Consider the following 19,545-nt stretch of genomic DNA (forward strand, 5'->3'; position numbering starts at 1 on the left):
CCCCCCCCCCACCCGACCCCCTCTAAAGACCCAGAGAACTGCCCTGCCGAGTTATCCCCAAAGAACCTCCACGATCTCCCCTTGACCATACCCCCCCTCCCCTTCCCCCTTAAAAATACCCCGAGAGCTCCACTATAAAGATGCTCCCCAAAAACCTCCCGAGATCTCCCCTCGTCCATACCCTCCATTGACCCCCCCCCCCCCCTTAAAAGACCCTGAGGGCTGTCCTGGCAACTGACCCGCAATATCTCCCCTCGACCATGGCCTCCATTAATCCCCTTTTGAAAGAACCCGACAGCTCTCCTGGTAAGTTACCCTTAAGAAATTGCCGAGATCTCCCATTGACCCTCTTCAAAACACCCAATTCACGTTCAAACGCTTTTCCTCACTCTGTCAACAAAATAACCCTCCAATCAATGAATTATAGCAAATTCCAACATCAATGTTTCAATTTCTTCCTAACCCTAATTATCGCTCACTTCAATCACCTATTTGGAGCCAACTTCTGATAATAGCCGTTTTCGTAAATGAAGTTTCCGGCCTTAGTGATGAGGGCTCTTTCATCCTCTGGGTTCTCTGATGATACCAGGGCTGACTGTGGGGGCACTGTTCTGAATATCATTTTCCAGGCCATGTTCTGTCGTTCACCTAGTGCCACCGTTTCTCCGTTGCTCTTGAACCAGGCACTCTTGCTCGTAGCTCCGTGTGTCAGACCCTTGTCTGTTGCTGCTGCAGTCGAGAATAGGTTAAAGGTGAGGTCAGGCACATACAGAACATATTTTATGTGTTTCTCCACCCACTTGGTCCCATTATAGGCCGGAATATTGATATCTCCTCGACCTATTCCTTGTATCAATTTCCCATTGCCCACGACGATTTTCTGTGGGTCCTTCAGAGGTAACAACTTAGCGAACCAGTCTCTTCTAGGGGACATGTGACTCGACGCTCTTGAATCCAGATACCAATTCTCCGCTGAAGAATTCTCCGATGATGGCATTGTGGATAGCACGTGAGTCACTAGGACCCCACCGTGGGATTTGAACTCCTTAGTGTCTCCCTCATACCTTTTTGACAAGTCTCGAAGTTTGTTGCGGCACTCGTACTCTCGATGCCCTTCTTTATGGCAGTAGTGACACCCTCCAGAGTTTTTAGAGCTTTTGCTACCTCTACCACGACCAGGTTTTTTCTTCTCACTGATTCTCGGGCCGTTGGCTACTAGTGCTCCATTCTTAGCACCTTGTGACTTTGATATCAACCCACTTGAACCGACTAGAGAGTCTTCATGTTTCAGTCTTTTTTCTTCAGCTTTCAGTCTTGAGGTTAGGTTGATGAGAGTCCTTTTCGTTGGAGTTGTCGACTCCCAAACTGCACAGAAGTGATTAAGGGTGGGTGGCAGTGTCAATAGAATCTCAGTAATTATCATGCTATCTGAAACTGTCTCACTCAGAGCCTTCAATCTGTGAGCGACTTCCTGCACCTTGGCGATGTGACTGCTCATATCATCTTCCTCGCTTTTGTTGAGCACGAACCACTCCTGGTGTAACACGTGGATCGATGTTTCAGTTTTTGAAGCGTACGTGTTGTTGAGGACGTCCCACATTTCCTTGGCGGAGTTGCAGTGCATCACCTGAATCATGGTCGTCTCGGTCAGTCCTCCCACGATTAGCTTCTGTGCCTTCCCTTCCAACTTTTCCCACTTTTTCAATTTCTCTGTGTAGTCTGTTATTTGCGTGGGTGTGGGAGCGCTTACAGTTGGGGGTGTCGGCTTGGAATTCTCTCCTTCGACAATTCCGTAGGCTTCAATCGCTAATAGCATTATTCTAGCCTGAAATTTCCACACTGCCCAGTTCTCTTCGCCTCTTACTTTATCAAGCGGCTTTCTTCTTTTTCGTCACTCATTTTTGTTGATTCTTTTGCACTGTTGCACGCGGCGGGCTAACCTCAAAATGACTTGACTGGTTTTTACTGTTACTTTTCATTTTTTATTTTATTTTGAGAACATGTCTCTAACTTTTATCAATAACACATCCTAGAGATTCATTCTGAGCCCATAACCTTTTGAGCGAATGCGTTGAACTTGGGATGGTTAATTAATAAAACGATTTAACTTCAGTATATATATTGTTAAATGTGTACGATAAACGTGATTGAATCAGAATACTAACAAGATCAGGTTAGGTACAAGGAGCAGGATAATATTGCACTCTGTAGTTATAAGTGTCGGTATAAAAGGCAAATGTTCTTCTCAACACGATTGTTGTATCTGGGGTAATATCAAAATAATTTTCACCCTGCAATTTGCGAGCTGCAGTACTCAATAATTTCGCAGTGCCTCTTTCAATTTCGTACCTATTCTTAGGACCATTGAAGTTCCTCCCATCCCTCGTAGGTCTTGATCTACCGCCTTTGGTTTTTTTTCTATCCATGATACCGAACAAAAATTGAAAATTGCAAAAAAATCACTTGGACCACTATTGAAAACAATTCGCAACACGCTGCGTGTCATGCGTCTCGCACTCAATGTTTGGACAAACTGAATTAGTCACTAACAGCTTTGTTTCCCTGTTCATTCATAAAGTCATTTTCACCTCTGGACGGCGGATTTTCCAATACAATTGATTGTATGGACCTTAAAAGCGCCAGAGAATTTGTTAATGGGGATAGAGTAGAATGACAAGGGGCAGCTACCTGGGCATTGGGTCAGCCTAGCCGTTGCACCTGTCTCAATATAAGTGCTCATAACTAGACCAATTCTTCAGATTTTCAAATGAAATTTTCACCGGTACATTTTGAAAGTATATTCTTTGGGAAATTGCAAAAAAAATTGATTTTTTAAACAAATTTTACCGTGGCTATCCCCCTTAAAAGGGGACAGGCGTGAAACATGTTAGTCCTCTTTTGCGGCTCTCCAGTGCTGAATCGGGAAATATCTGCACGTTTCGACGACTAAAAGAGGATCGAGACACTATATAATCGAATAGGGGCTCAGATCTTTTTTAGATCTCTGCCGGGAATACTACAGCGGACTAAAAGAAGTCCCATATTTCGACTCGGGTAATGCGCAATTTTTTATTTCATTACTAATTACATAAGTAATGGATAATTTCCACTTGCAATTACACATTACATAGATTAGATTAGATTAGATTAAAGTTGCGGATGATCGGGCTAGCTTCCCTTATGCCACCGAACTCAATTTTGAGTTATTGTAGCTCCGCCTGAGTTAAGGTTCGGATTAAATTTCCAGCCCGACTTTTACAGCCAGTCTTAATAAATCCGAGACCTCCCTATTCGCGATTTGATCGGTTGTGGGGAATGCGGTCCCCCAACAATGTAATCTCGTCACGGCTAATGCCAGGCACTCGCACTGAATGGGCAGGCTGTCCTCTCTTTCCTCATTGCAGAATCTACACAGGGCATCCTTGCTGACGCCTACGATTCTGCAATGTGCCTTGAATCTTCCATGTCCTGTGAGATATCTGATTACTGTGCTCAGGCTGTCTCTGTTCATGTTGAGTAGCTGCCTGACTCTTTTGCTGTTTAGGCCAGGCCTGATTGCTCTGACTTTCCTGCAAGCCTTTGTATTCCTCCAGCGGTTGGTCTGCTTCCGTCGGAGTTTGTCTCTAATGGCTCTGTTGCCCATGGCTAGCTGTACTCCGACTGGTTCCGCTTCGGTTTCACCAAGTGATTCTAGCTTCGCCAGTCCATCCGCCACTTCATTGCCATGGATACCCTCGTGGCCTAGGACCCAGGCCAGAATCACCCTGTTGTGTCTTCCGAGCCTTTCCAGCATTTCCGTGGTCTTCCAGACCAACTTTGAGTCAGCACTGGGTTTCATGAGTGCTTTGATGGCGGCCTGACTGTCTGAGCAAATGTAAATATACTTGTTCATCGTCTGCCGATCCTCCAGTAGTTCTACGCATTTTTTAATAGCCAGAACTTCTGCTTGAAAAACTGGCAATAGCCCCAGGGACCAACTGCTCTCGTAGTATTCTGCCGGACCATACAGTCCCGCACCGAAGCGGTCTTTGTATCCCGAGCCGTCTGTATACCAGTGTTTGACATTAATACCTGCTGTCCCATTTATAGCTTTCTAGTTTTCACTCTCAGAAATATAGGTTGGAAAGGCCTTCCTGATCTGGTATTTCCTGGCCATTCTGTCTTGGGCCATGTTCAAGTGAGTTTTTCTAAGGATATTCAGTCTGGCCTGTGCCGCCCTCGTCTGAACCCATTCCATTTCATTCATTCCCATTTTTCTTTGCTCGTCTTTGTAATTTGACCCTGAGCATCCCTCCCTCCCCATAATGTATTGCTACTTAGTGAGACCTCAACACTTGAGGAAAAACTTTTTTTATCGTTATGATCATATTTGGCAACGCTGCATTTCCTTCTATTCCTACTCTTAATCTACTTCCCAAAAGTACCATTTTAGGGTTCGTCCCTAGCGAGAAACGTTTCACGGCTTTTGTTCCGAGCTGTAACGTTCCAGAACATTTGTTCCGAGTACGAAACGTTCCGGGCCTTTCGTTCCAGGTTTCGTTCCGAGTTTCATTCCTAGCTCTATCGTTCCAAAAGTTTTGTTCCGACTTTCGTTTCAAATGAAAAATGTTCCACGACTTTCATTCCGGGCATCAACGTTCCAGGACTTTTGTTCCGAGTTTCGTTTCGTTTCGTAACATTCTGCGGAAACGAAATGCAAAAATTCCATTTTCGTTCCGCTCCAGGGTTTTTTGTTCAAAGTCCCTGCTTTAGAAGCTATGTTTTTTTGGAACACGATGGTTCGTGGAGCCCAAAAAATCAAACAATTAATTCGTCAACAAAGTGGTTTTAAGATGTTTTAAGATGTCAATAAATATCATCGTTTGAAATTACGGCATTTATCACCTATGTGGCAGGTGCTATGTGTTGTCGCAGTTCACAGCTACACGCGCCGAAATTCTGATTGTTAGAATCAGGTTTTTTATTAATTTTGGCTAAAAAATGTTCTGAACTGAGGAATTTTTTTTCAATAATTTATTTCATTTCAACCATTCTCTTCAGCAATCTGAAACTCCGCACAGTGAGTCAGAATATGTCGAAGAATGTACTTGAAAAATTTCATAGATTTGGCTCCATGTTTTTACCTCGCCGGATCATCGTTAGTGCTGAGTTTCGACAAATTGATAAAATAACTTGTTTAATTATTTTAGCAATTTTTCCCAATCTTCAGGAAATCATTTTTTTTTGTTTATGGATACTTTACCTTTAAAGTGCTAGGCACCTCTGCACTTATCATTCAACCCCCGAATACAGATGATCTCAATACTCAATAATTAATGTGGAAAATAATATGGGGATAGGGATTTGAAAATCAAAGAGAAGAGACTTGAGTACTCATAGAATGGTTTATTCTATCGAAAGAAACTTGTCAACATAATAAAAAAAAACAAAAGAGAGAGAGAACGAAAGAAAGCTCTATAGGTGACGAATAAGTCTTAGTAAATTGAATTTGATTCTATTGAGAATAGAACGGCCAAAAGAAATGAGTGTTTCATATAATTTTTGTACTGACCAAATTACTAATTGTCCAAAATGGTTTTCATGGTACTTGATTTAGCGATGACGGTCAATGTTCTGAGGTTGTTTCACTTACACTATATTATAAATATTCGTTAAATATTTTATTATAATAAAAGTCTAGTTGAAAAATTTATTATGATTTTGTGTCTTTGAAGTCACTGTGTCCATTGCACGATTTAATCCGCAACGCGTAATAGACAATTTCGCAGTCTATCGACCGGTTGTGTTCGAAATGAAACTACGATGGTGGGCGTATTTATTTTCAAATTCGGAAGAACTTGGGATATCTCGCGTACGCCGGGCAGGACTGATAAACTGATTCCGAGGTAACGTCCAGGAGTAGGGCCTAAGGAGCATGCTCTCCTTAATCCGATCTATTTTGTCGGTAAGGCGTAACTGAAGTTAAATTTTATGGAAAAGATTTAGGAGGCGAAAAGACTGTACATTTGATGCAACGTCCCCAATTTTGACGATTTCCAAGGGCACTCGTGACGCGTTAGCTCGGTAAATTGAGCTGCTTCGACAGCAACTCAATGTCCGGTGAGTAACGAATGAACGCGACTTATGTCGAATAAAAATGAAATATATTATTCGATTGAAATTAATTTTAATGGATTCCAAACATAACATTAGTCATTATTTTTGGAGATTGGTGGACAAGTTTATTGTTTCTGAATGAAATACACACCCTTAGAGAGATAAAAATATACCAATTCTTCGTGGCACGAACAAAAACATTTCATTTTGGATGGTTCATCAGTCATGCTATAATTTTCATGTATACTACTTGCATCAATGGTCTTTCCAAGATATGACAAGTAAAGTTCAAAATGTAAATTCAATAAAGAAAAGAACATGCTACGGTATGATTTTTAGACGGAGAAAAAAGGACATTTCCAGGAAAATTCTCTATATCTAGTGTTAGAAATTTTTTGAAATTTCATGGAAGATTGTAGCGAAGCTACTTTTATATTTATTTCACACCATTTCAATGTATTGTTTTCGAGCTCGGCTTAGCAACCAAATTTCGTACCGTGACACGTGTTGCCGATATATCGCTGTCCTTGTCGCAAGACATCCTCGCGACGATTCGTAATAATTCGGACATCCTCGATCGGATGATCTAATACCGTTGTCGCGGGAGCTCACTCTCGTTCGAGCTCTTATGGTGTAAACCAATGTTACTTTCGCTGTGAATAAATTCAATTCGATATATACGTTAATTCCGAGTGTTTTACGTTACAAAACCCTTCTATCCTTCACCGAATCCCACAAAGATATTATAGTAAATCTCATGAAAGTGACATTGAACAGAATTTAGTGGAAAAATGGTTATGAAATTTCAAGTTTATAATATAATTCACGGAAATTCATGAGTTTTTAGTGGAAGTGATCTAATTCTAGTGGGAGTGAGATGAAGATTCCATAACTTGATTGGATTTTCAGTGGAACATGAATATTCAAAAACAAAATGACATGGATTTTCAATTTTTCTTTGAATTTTTTTGATGTTTCTAAATTTTCACAGAATAATTGAACTGAAAAAACAAGCATTTTATTCTTTTTCAAATCGTTTGAACAGAAAATCAATAGAATATTTAATTTTTCAATGACAAGATTTCAGTGGAAATTTCAGTGGAACTTGAACATGATAGCAATTTCCGGAATTTGGGACGAATAATTCAGAGAATAATTCTCAAGAGTGTAGTGCATTCGCTAATAGAAAATGTTTGTCCTGCAATGATTTTGAGCGAAAATATTTACGATTTTCAATGAGAACTTTCATATTTTCCTAGCATTGCTGGAAATTTTTCATAATATGGAAAAATACTTCTGTCATTGAAATGAACAATAAATTATAATTGATTAATAATGGACCTTATATCTGTCGAATTAGATTGGACACATTCACTGGTGCTTGAATCTGAGAAAAGAGACTTATACGTTGGATTGGTTGGTAAAGATCTGCTTTGGTTGGAGTCATCGGCAGTACCGTTGATAGAGTGAGTAAAAGGGATCAAGAGAGAGTTGAATAAAACGAAGATAAAAAAACTACATATATAATTAACTTAGGTCAATGGGCCTGACATTGCACCGTCCAAGTATGAACGAATACACAGTGAGGCAACTGCCTCGGGAGTTACAACATATGAGAAACTCCCGTGTTATTCTATTGATAATGCCTCAGCACTCGCGGGGCATCGCCATTGCGGCATTGGCAGCTTATTCCATTGGACTGCATGCTAAATTAGTTCTATGTATACAACTGATGCCGGAAAGTTGTATAGTCTCCGGTGAACAGGTAATTATGACTTTTGGACTTACGATGAACAATTGATGCATACTAATGCTTCAAATTTCCGGTAGCACGTCTTTTCAACTAGGCGACATTTCAACTGCGACATTTTAACTACAACATTTCAACTGAGTTTTAGTAAAATTTCTTCTTTTTTTTTTAATTAGCTGAAATTTCTCATTTTTTTAATGCTTTGCTTTTTAACAGAGAATGTAATCCAACTCAGTTTAATTATTGCACTAATACATCGATTAATATCATACAAAGATACAATTTCTTTTTTTTATTACCAATTATAAGAGATCAGTAATTTACAACGTGACAATAGTTGAACGAGGCATCGTATGAACGTTTTGCTGTTTTCCGAGTAACTGAATTGATTAAATTGTATTTCGTGTGGATTATCCCTGCTCAAATGCTTCGGCGATTGATACAATAAAATTTTATAAGGATTACCCTCTCTCAAGTTCCTCACCGAATAACGGAGATAGGTGTATGAATTCGTAATCGCACAAATATTTTATTTGAATTGTTGACGTTTCAAGAGATTTAGCGAAAGATTTTTTAGGAATCTGATCTCACTGATGTGTATTTAAGGTTGAGCAGTTAAAATGTCGTGGATGAAATCTCGTTAGTTGAAAAAGTGTTGGTTGAACAGTCGGTAGTTGAAATGTCGTAGTTGAAATGTCGCCTAGTTGAAAAGACATAGATTCAAATTTCCGACTATTTCTTTATAATTTTGATGACGTTATTTGATCCAGGGCCTTGGGGAAATGATATGGTATTTCAACCCCTGTTATTTATTATTCGATACTCAAATGGATGTCAAATAAAAATTATGAGGTGATAAAAACTTCTAAAAAAAAGGTTTCGGATTCAGAATAAAAAGGGGGAGGGGGAGTTATTTGTGAAGAAACAACTGAAAGATCTTCCTTTATATATGTAGTTCCTAAAATATCTGGACGCACCTATAATGTAGTATCTAACTAAAAACACAAAAACAAATGTTTTTGTGAAAAAACTGGGCCAAGAAAAAGTTTTGTTTGATTCCTACTGGGAAATCGAAGTTTTTGAAAAATACATAGAAATAAAAAAGGAAGCCAAGTTAGGAATTTTGAATAAATGGTAATAGTGCACATTCCGGTTTCTATAAGAAAAATAGTTCTCAATGGAATAAGTATTCTAAAAAAATTCTCCATGAAGTAAAAAATCAGTAGGAGCAGGACCAACGTCCTTGGCGTGGATCAAAGGATGGAGGAATGGATTGATACAGACAGTGAATTGAAAAACTCCGCGCCAAGAACATTGGTCCTGCTCCTACTAATTTTTTATTTCATGGAGAATTTTTTTAGAATACTTATTCCATTGAGAACTATTTTTCTTATAGAAACCTGAATGTGCACTATCACCATTTATTCAAAATTCCTAACTTGGCTTCCTTTTTTATTTCTATGTATTTTTCAAAAACTTCGATTTCCTAGTAGGAATCAAACAAAACTTTTTCTTGGCCCAGTTTTTTTTTTAAAAACATTTGTTTTTGTGTTTTTAGGCAGATTTCATTATTTTTTTCAAAATAAGCAAGGACTGTTTTTACAGTCCTTGCATAAATTTGTTCTTTTCAATTCAATTTAACTGATTCATTTTTGATAAAATAGAACATTTTTTGAACCAACAATTGAAAGGAAATAGACAGTTCTACTCCAGATTTATTCTCTCCACCGAATTTCAAATTTTAATCATCTATTAACAATTTTCTGACTTGATTTGGTTCCTCATTCAATTTTTGCTCTGATGATTCCTATATGGATTGTATTTCGTGGAGAGATGAACTGATTTCCTTATAGGAATAGTCGAACAAAATGTTCACAAAGCATTCTTTTTGAAAACATCTGTTTTTTTTTTGTTTTTAAAAATATTAGGGAAACATTGGGTGGAATGGACTCTTTTGACTTCTTATTTCAATATTTATAACCATGAAACAAATTTATCGATTGAGCTCAGTCTGAGCTTATTACAAAGGGGCTGACTGTACTTTAATTGAAAAAAAATCTATATCATCAGCACGTCAATAAGACATCAACATTTTGGAAATGGTTCCAAGTGTCCATTTAATCCCACCGTCTCCTACTAATTTTTCCTAAATAATCACAAAATTGTTTGCATTTCACTGTCACTTAATTTAGTGAATTTTTTTCCACGGAATGAAAACATTTTCTGTTACACTCGGAGAAAAATAAATATTTTCTTTTCGAATTTAACTATTCACGGACATTTAATACTTGATCACACAATATTTTCGACACATCTCCCTTTTGTCACATTCCAAACATAAACCGATAACCTCACAAACTGTGCATAAACTACCTTTATGTCCGAGGTCCGCATATGAATATAGATATGGCGGGATGAAATTCGAATTTTCGACGAGAGAAAACAAAATAGAACACCGAGTCGATTTTCCGTTTCATTCTAATAAGTGATTTAACGTGAAGAAGAACATTTTCTGTGGTTCTCCATAACAACCTCACAACCCACATTCAAATGCCTTGGTGACAACACTTCAACGTTGGATATGAAGCTCAGTTGTACCGGCGCTGCCAACGTTACAACTTGATTCTCACACTTTATAATGTGAATCGCGAGAATGTGAATATCAACTGGTTGCTATGCGCCTATCTTTTTTACTATTAATCAAAAAAATATCATAGTTACACCGTTGAACAGCTCATAGGCGATTTATATAATGTAACTAACAACACTTTCCCGATTTGTCGTCCCGTTTTCATTATACCGAATGTAAATCATTCAGAGGTAGTGGAGGGGGAAGTTCTGTCGTGTATAGATACGCGGTGCTCGGCCTGATGATTTGCTCAGTCGGTCAAAAATTTTCTTGGCCGATACGCTACCGCGTATCTCGATATTAGGAAAATTGAAAAAAAATTGATAAACCCAATTTTTGCTTCCGAATGAAAGCATTCGTGAAATCTGAAATTTTAATTTTTTTGTGTGAGGATGACTAATATGGGTCTCAGGAGTTCGAATATGGGACATTCCATGTCAACTCAGCCACTCTGAATTTTTTTGGTTCTCAGAATCCTGAATTGACAGGCTCACAGTCAGGTACTACGTAAGTACATGCTTTCCGTAAATTTTTGGTCCTTCAATATCAATTGTTTGTCTACAACATGTGTCAAAAGCTCAAATTTTGGAAAAATCATATCTCGCGAACTAATTGACGGATATTAAGTAATAAAAAACTATTTTTTTCGTTTTTTCATCTACTATTCGGAAAACAATATGCCAGTACTGTGAGGATGAGTAATGACCCTTTTTCAGAGGTTTTAATTTTTCAAATTCCACTGTTACACAGGGGCCAGTCGAAAATCAATTAATTCTCTCTTTTCTTGATAAATAATAATAATCCCCAATTTTCCCGGGACATTTTGAAATGTGATATCGATATAGAGATGAGAAAAAAAATTTGTTTGTATAAAAAATTTTTTTTCTACATTAACGGCTATAATTAGTAAAATCACATTGTCAATTCATGACTTATACTCGTATGGTGAATCATCGATATAACCAATGATATAACTACGTTGCAGCCCTAAAAATAGGAGGAGTACAATTGTCTCAACATTATTTTTAATAATGAACATCGAGTTTGGGGAAGAATGCTATCCAAAACCCATAAATTTTCTCATCCCCTACTCTGTAAGAGAAAAAAATGAAATATCAGGTTTCACTGAAAATTCAATGAAACTTCAGAATTTCAACTACCACAAAGACGAAAATTCATGAATTTATTTGAAATTCCAATGAATTTTTTCTGAAATCTGAAATTTCATAATTTTTTCCCCCTAAATCGCATTCAGTATTGATGTCCTGAAAATTCATGTATATATTTACCGGAATTTCCTGATTTGTCACTCATTTTCAGGGGAAAATGCAATTGAAATTCATAGGTTATAGAAATTCCTTGAAATTCCTAAAATTCCTTCAGCAGAAATTCAGTAGCGAAGCGGTAAACCGGGTTAAGTCGATTTTGACTTTTGGCCAATTTTTGATGAATATCTTGGAATCTAAGAGACACAGCAAAATTTTTCTTACAACCTTTTTTATAACGCTTAATTGGTTCTACAAAAAAGGTCGTGACAAAAATTTTTCTATCTCTTTTAGGTTCCGAGATATTCGTCAAAAACTGGTCAAAGGTCGAAATAGACTTAACCCGGTTTACCTCTTCGCTACTGAATTAAATTTGCTAAAAATTTCGGGAAAGTACACCGGAAATTTCAGATAGAAATTTTTAATAGTCATGTTAGCGATGTTAATAATTAAATACCGATGTTGATAAATTCTTAAGTCCTTATGAAGATGTCATAGAAACCTGAAAGCCTCCAATAGCTCAGTTAATAGGGCGAAGAACTCGCAATTCGTTCAGTCCGGTTCGAATCCGACGTGTGTCCAACTGTATCATTGACTCATCCACGGTCGACTCTCGCCCTTGATGAGCGTAACGAAATGAAAAATAATACGACACGCAGCCAGGAAAATTAAACGTCTGATTGTCCTTGCAAGAAGACCTTGTATTTGTCGTACACTTTCAATCAGATTGTGATGTTTTTCAAATTATCAACACGATATAATTCGCTGTTATGGCGGATGAAAGGGGGAGGAGGAGGTAAGCGGTCTGAAAAACTACAGATTTCGTGGAATTGTGTTTCCATACAACCTCCAAGGGTTACAATGAGTACGAATCTAATTAGTTGTCCTGAGACTTGCTCCTGCAACGTCATCCCTTATTCTCTGTTCAGTGTATTAAATTTCCTCTAGAAATTGACTGAATCGTTATTCTCCTTCAGTTGTTCGTCAGTTTGTATCGAGGTATGTAATCTGACTGTCCCTAATGTGCCAGTGGAGGAGTTATAAAATAGGAGGAGTTCATTTTTATTTTTCAATGGATAATAAATTATCATAGCCACGAGTACATTCATGAAAGAATGTATACATACAGTCGTTGTTGTAGACTTGTTGAGCACTAAATATAGAGTCACCACATGTTTTTCTGAAATCACTCCCTTCTGAGATACAGGGTGTCCCATGCAAATGTGAAAACTGTTTGATTATTTTTTTTTACTGGAAAAAGAGAAAAAATACAGTTCCTGATAGAGGAGAGTCGTCATTTTTATTTCACCGTATAGTCATTATTGAAACATGTAATTCAACCAACAAAAATAGTAGCTTACAAAAATTGTACGTGACAGGTGCGATTAATAGTAAATGTTTTCGAAATGAGAGCCATCAACACTGGCGCAATAATCCAAACGTTTCCTACAACCGTAGAATACACGTTCTAATGTTTCCTGTGGAATACCGTGAACAGTCTTTTAAATGTTATTTATCAAATTTTCGATTGTTTTTGGCTTGTTTGCGTAAGAAGAATCTTTTATGTAACCCCATACGAAATAATCACTCGGATTCAAATCTGGTGAATAGGGTGGCCAATCTATTCCCCCTCCACAAAATTTTGGATATCCCAAACCAAGAACTCGATCGTGATAAACTGTATTAAGAATTTCAAAAACTTCGTGCGTACGGTGGGGAGCGGCTCCATCCTGCATAAAATAAAACCCATTGACAAGCCCTATTTTTCTCGCATGAGGGAAGAATTTTGTTTCTAACATTCTTTTGTACTCATTCCCGGTAACGGTAGATTCGAAAAAATGTAGATAGACACCCTTCATGGAGAGAGCAGCCCAAACAGTAACTTTCTGTGGATGAGCAGATTTCGTAACCAAAAAATTAGGTTTTTCAGATCCCCAAAATCTCAAATTATTTTTGTTCACGTAGTTGTCTAGCCAAGAGTGTGCCTCGTCAGAAAAAAACAATTGCTGTTTCATGCAGCTCGCCATTTTCGAGCATTTGTGTCATTCTTTCACAAAATTCCTTTCGTCTCAGAATCACCTCCTCTGTCAAACGCTGACACATCAATATTTTATATGGATGAAGTTTCAAAAAAACGTGGAGGATGCGATGCAACGTTGATTTGATCAATTTTAAATCTTGTGCGGCTCTCCGAATGGACGAGTTGGGATTTGCCTTGAAATACTGTTCAACTTCATCGACCTTCTCCTGTGTTGCAGTAGAGAATGAGGGACCTGGCAGAGTAGCTCAACGATCATCCAAAGTGCCGTATTCCTCGAAATTTTCGATTATTCTAGAAAAAGAATATTATCATGACTAGAAACCAACGGGATTTCTACGAAAATCTGTAATGTGTTTTGTTGCGTTACACGATCAATATGAAAAAAAATTTATTCTAACCTCCTCAAAGTGATTTCGCTAGCAACTCGTTTGGATCCAAATTTGGTACGAAACCCCCTCAAAGCTTCACAGAATTTTTTCCCTCTCGAATAGAAGCACTCGATGAGATATCTTTTTTCTTGAATTGTCAAATCACTCATTACTGCTGTGATGTCCAAAAATCTATAAAAATAGCTTTTTCTATCATTTTCAAATTATTTTCGAATATTCCCGAATATTTCATTCAAATTCAGTTTAATTTCAGCATCACGGAAATCAAAAGTACAAAATCATTAGAAAGAGGTTTCACCACACAGGTGAGTGCAATCGCCATTGCGACAGAGTGTCACATGCCAGGGTAGTGAACCTCACCTGCAAAATCACGCGCTATCAAAATTGCTGAATTGACAGATCGACTCCCTCCAAGAATAAGAGGTGGGAAAAATCACGCCATAATTTTCACCAATCAAAAATCAATTCGTGTAACCGTCATGAATCGATCCGCTCCCCCAAGTCCAAATTACAAGACAGTCTAGAAGCAACCGCGGAGCAATAATTTGACTTGGTGGAAATTACTTTCCGGAATCGATCTGTTTCTTTTGGTCCTCCCATACTATAATTCGCGATAGAGTCGATGTAGTGCGTGGTACCCTATTTCAACAATAGTAAATAGCTAAACGGGCGAAAGTGTACAGCGATACTGCATCCTTGAGTCGAAAGTAGGAGTGTTTCTTGCATTTTAAGAGGACTAATCCATCAGTTCCCGCGGGTATTCACATTCTCAAAAACAATTCAAACTCTGTTTTACTTATAAGCGAGTGGGTGAACGTAGTGCAATAAGAAGTATTCATAACAGAATAAGGGAAAGCCCTTATTCTCGTAAAGAAGGATGATTGTGTTACCGAAGGATCCACAACATAAAAACCTAAGGACTAAATTACTAAGCATCAATAAATTGTGAGTTAAATATTTAAGCACTTTCAATACTTCGAAATCCAAAGTAATCGGCTATCAAAATTTTATAAGGAACTTTCCAGGGATAAAATTGTCAATTCTTGCTACATTTTAATAATTGAATATTTGTTATAAATTTTACATGAAATTCTAGACTCTATTCGAACTTTCAATTTGTATTTTTCCAAGGATTACTATAGAAGATTACTTTTGAGCACAAAATTTACTCTGAATCTTTTGATTATTTCTAATCCATCAAAACTTCCTCATCCCTGAATTCTCCTTTCGATATTCCACAATAGTAGCATCAAGCAAGGTAGGAGAGAAAAATCAAACCTAGCGTCGTCCAAATTAAATTCAAAATATAAAAATATTTAGCTTCATTTCTAAATTCGAAATTTAACTTTTTCATATTTTGATATCAAAAGTTCTAGTTTTTATTTTCCGTAAATAATCACTTCTTCCTAAAGTTGTCCTCCAACGCTGACAATGTCTTCGGACATAACACTGCTAACAGACTAAGGCTCTTGCCACAGTTGGACTAAAACTGACTGGCCCCTAGTAAACGTAACACAAACGTAGAGAGTCAAGGTTGTTTTGGATGAACCGGCAGATGAGTTTAGTTTTAATATATTCCTATGGGACACCCTGTAAATGGACCATTTATGAGAATGTCGGAATAGATTCAATAGTCTTCATTACTAATTTCATATTGATGGCTTCATTAATCTAATATTAAACTATCCACAGGACTGATCATTTTTTTCATAAGATGCCCCATGCCGAGAGATGTGCTAGTCCAATGCGCGCCCCTAGAGAGAGAGTTCACATTGGAAAACATCTACGTGTAATTTCGGAATTGTCACGGAAAAAATTTCCATCCTTGCCGGTGAATGCACGACTATATAACTGTACAAAGAAAGCTGCCACTTATATTCCTAGCCCATCACCCCCTAATTTTCATCCATACATCGACGCCTTCCCTCTGATATCTGATTCAACAGCGACTGGCGGCTCCGATGATTCTTCCGGGTACTCTTCAAATCTTACACCATTCGTGGCGGACATTTCTATCGGTAACATCACAAACAGTTCATTGAGATCTGGTAATTCTTTCCATTCAGTTAATCTTAATAATAATAGATTCAACGAAGCGTTCGATGACCCAATGGAAATCGACGATTTCTCAGTAGATGAAGATTCAGACAATAAAGTGAGCAGAAGAACAGTAGAACATTCACTTTGTCCTCGAAAAATTGAGCTGGAAGAAATGTTGAATGGCCTGAAAGGAAAATTCAAGAGTATGCAGGGATACGCTGAACGTCTACAAATTTTATCAGTCACTCAATTGTCATGAAATACTCGGAAAGTGAGTGAAGAATTTGGAGCCACGAGACACATGGCTCAGAGAGCGAAAAAATTGAGAGAAATGAGAGGAGTGTTGGCTGAGGCCGTCGCGAAAGCAGGAAAATCATTACCCGATGAAAATTGATAAAGTCCACACGTTTGACGCGAATAACGAAAAGAAAATTATGCAGAAAAGGCTGGTACTTGAAAATTTGGCAGATCTGCATCAACAACATGAAACTTCTCCTCCGGAATCTCCTGGGAGGTTTAGTAAGTTTGCGGAGTTGAGACCGAAACATTGTGTATTTGCAGGAACGAGTGGTACGCACGTTGTCTGCGTCTGTACGTACCACCAAAACTGCAAATTGATGTTGGATGCCATCAATATTTCCACTTTCACAGAAGATTCAATTTCTCCTCTAACGAACTAAAAAGATTGTCTCGCGAAGCTCATGTGTTCCAATCCAATGCCTGCGTGCCATTTAAATGAATGCCAAAACTGTCCGGGAGTTGATGTGCTATCACTTGAATTCAAAAAATTACTTTGTAACTACGCTATGATTGAAACTGTCGAATTCAAAACGTCGCAAACTGTTGTAACGTGACACTTTTCATGGGGGTTAAAAATACCTATTACCTTCGCCCTTCTTGCCCTGAATCTAATTAAACTCAAAAATGCAAAAAATCTATGGGCGCCAGGTGATCTTTAACCGGAATCACCAAACCGGAGGAGTCTACAAATATCAATTCTAACTATTTCAAAAACCTTAAAAATGTACTCAAAAAGGGAGAAAACTAGATTTCTGGGGAAAGGTAACGGGCCTTGGTTCGCTCAGTGTGCTAGGTTGTGAAGAGAGGGGTGGATTTCAGGTTGAGACGGGTATAGGGTGGTCAAAACTACAAAAAAAAAGAAGAAATCGACATCGTCCTTACGTGTTTCACTATTGAAATTGGTAAAAATTATTAATTTACAGGATTCTCTCTTCAAATTGATCTTACCAAAAAAAAAGATTCATAACAATGACTGATTACATGGCAAATAATAAATTGGAAATAATTTGAATTTTACTATGTAATACAAAAATAATACTTCATCGATCAACTCGGCCACAAGTGAGGTCATCAAATTCCTCACACGCTAATAGAAAAATATGGATTTCTCTGGAAATGCTCGAGAATACCGAGAAATGAGGGGAAAGGTATGCGAATCCCCGTGAGAGTGAGAGAGCGAGGAAATGAACCCACCAGTATATGCATAACGTACGGCGGAAGGAAATGAAAATTAACTAAAACTAAACTCGCCGTAGCGGAAAATCGGTAGAGTCAATTTTCAAAAAACCGAAGCCAACTAGCTCGGGAAGGTCTAGCGAAGCCCACGAAACCAAAATTATAATTTTGGGATCTTTGGGAGCCACTCCAGATTAATTTACATCCGGAGGGAAATTTGAACGCGGGAACACGTACGGGAAGCGAGAGCCACCACTCGTAGGCGCGTTAGCGGGGTGCCGCGAGGGGAAAAACTCTACGCAATTTACACATAGGAGGAAATAGAGATACCCCTCGCCATAGGAGCGAGGGAGAAAGAAATAGCCCAAGTCGAAAATCGTCAGATTTCGACTGGAAAAATACGTATTGATTCTACCGATAATTAAACACACTCACTGAACACGAAAATGATCTCAAAAGATGACCGGGATAAACCGGAAGGCGCGAGAACTCTGTACCGACCCGATTTGGGTGGAATAGCCGATCCAAAAAATCGGAGGGACACGCGGATAAAAATTCGGGAGAAGGGATTACACCTAAAAATGCCAAATCAGAACCACTAAATACGACTAAAGGGGTGATCAACCACTGCACGTGGCTGAGGGCCACGCGAGGGATACCGCCATAAAGGGGAAACGACGCCATCCAAAAATGGCTCGAAATTAGGGGAAAAATTCCAGAAAACTCACGATATTTGGATGCTTGGTTGTCCTCTTCCCCTTACGGACCATCTTTTAGTCCTCACAGCTTCTCCAAAAGACACAATAATCCGAGTGACACAATTACGTTGGGTGGGCACACACAGAAATTCACACGTGACTAATGATTGATGACGGTCAACGCGGAACTGATTTTGGAGGTCAGTGCTGCGACACACCGGGCCCGCGAAGCTTCCGACCAAACGAGCTGCGCTCTGATTGGTGGAGACGTTTCCTCCTCAGAGGTGTAAGCCTCGAGGGAGCCACCGAATTAATTCGGGGAAAATCAAGGGCGTAAACTCGCTAATTCACAACTACGTCCCTTTTCATTTAGTATTTTCGAGCGGATGGAGACTCGATCGATTCTTTAGGATTTAAGAAGCGTCTCACGGATCGGATCTCCGGGATTTACGAGGCAAAAATAATAATTTATTCCTAATAACCCTTATTTAATATAATTAACATTTTTTCCCCGAAACTCCAAGGCAACCCGGCAATTCACGGGGGTCAAGGGTTGCACTTGCCCCATGTGACTTCACGGGGGTCAAGGGTTGCACTTGCCCCATGTGACTTCACGGGGGTTAAGGGTTGCACTTGCCCCATGTGACCTTCCACCAAAACTTAAAGAATCCCCATTTTACCCCGTAATATCCACTAAATTTATGGAGCACTAATATTTCAATTAGTCTTATTCGATTTCCGCGAGAGTTATAAAAGGGTTACTCCCATAAAAAGACCGGATGACTCTAAATATGGCCCTTCTTCTCAATCAATCTATGGGCCGTCCAAAATCATTTATCGATCACACAAAAAAAATCGTCCCCACCACATCAGGGGGAAAATCCTAGCCCTCAAATCTCCACCCATATGGGAAACTCTAAACCCAAAATTCTCCACCGGAGTGGGAAATACTCGACTCAAAATCCTCCATCGAAACGGGAAAAACAGCTGAAAATCCTCCATCGAAATGAGAAGCTCTAGACTCAACTCCATTCAAAATGGGTCGACTTCAACTCAAAAACTCCACCGAAGCGGAAAACCTTTAAAAATCCACAAATCTCGACCAGAGTGGGAAATATGAATCTCTCTCTCTCTCTCTCTCTCTCTCTCTCTCTCTCTCTC

At 38.7% G+C, this 19,545-nt stretch overlaps 1 protein-coding gene across 18 annotated transcripts in view; it reads left to right on the forward strand.

The window, feature by feature from the left end:
* Positions 1-19,545, forward strand: part of LOC107041856 — a 355,118-nt gene that overhangs the window by 270,662 nt on the left and 64,911 nt on the right. For 17 of the 18 annotated variants that reach the window (XM_015262642.2, XM_015262640.2, XM_015262639.2 and 14 more), the window contains 2 exons: positions 7,457-7,562; positions 7,633-7,861. In XM_015262642.2, coding sequence (XP_015118128.1) covers positions 7,457-7,562; positions 7,633-7,861 — 335 coding nt within the window. Of the gene's footprint in view, positions 1-7,456; positions 7,563-7,632; positions 7,862-8,616; positions 8,861-19,545 lie in introns of those variants that run through there. The other variant, XM_015262636.1, reaches the window with a different exon arrangement.

The sequence above is a fragment of the Diachasma alloeum genome, unplaced genomic scaffold (assembly GCF_001412515.2).
Source record: "Diachasma alloeum isolate Michigan unplaced genomic scaffold, Dall2.0 Dall_scaffold_00382, whole genome shotgun sequence".
NCBI lineage: Eukaryota > Metazoa > Arthropoda > Insecta > Hymenoptera > Braconidae > Diachasma > Diachasma alloeum.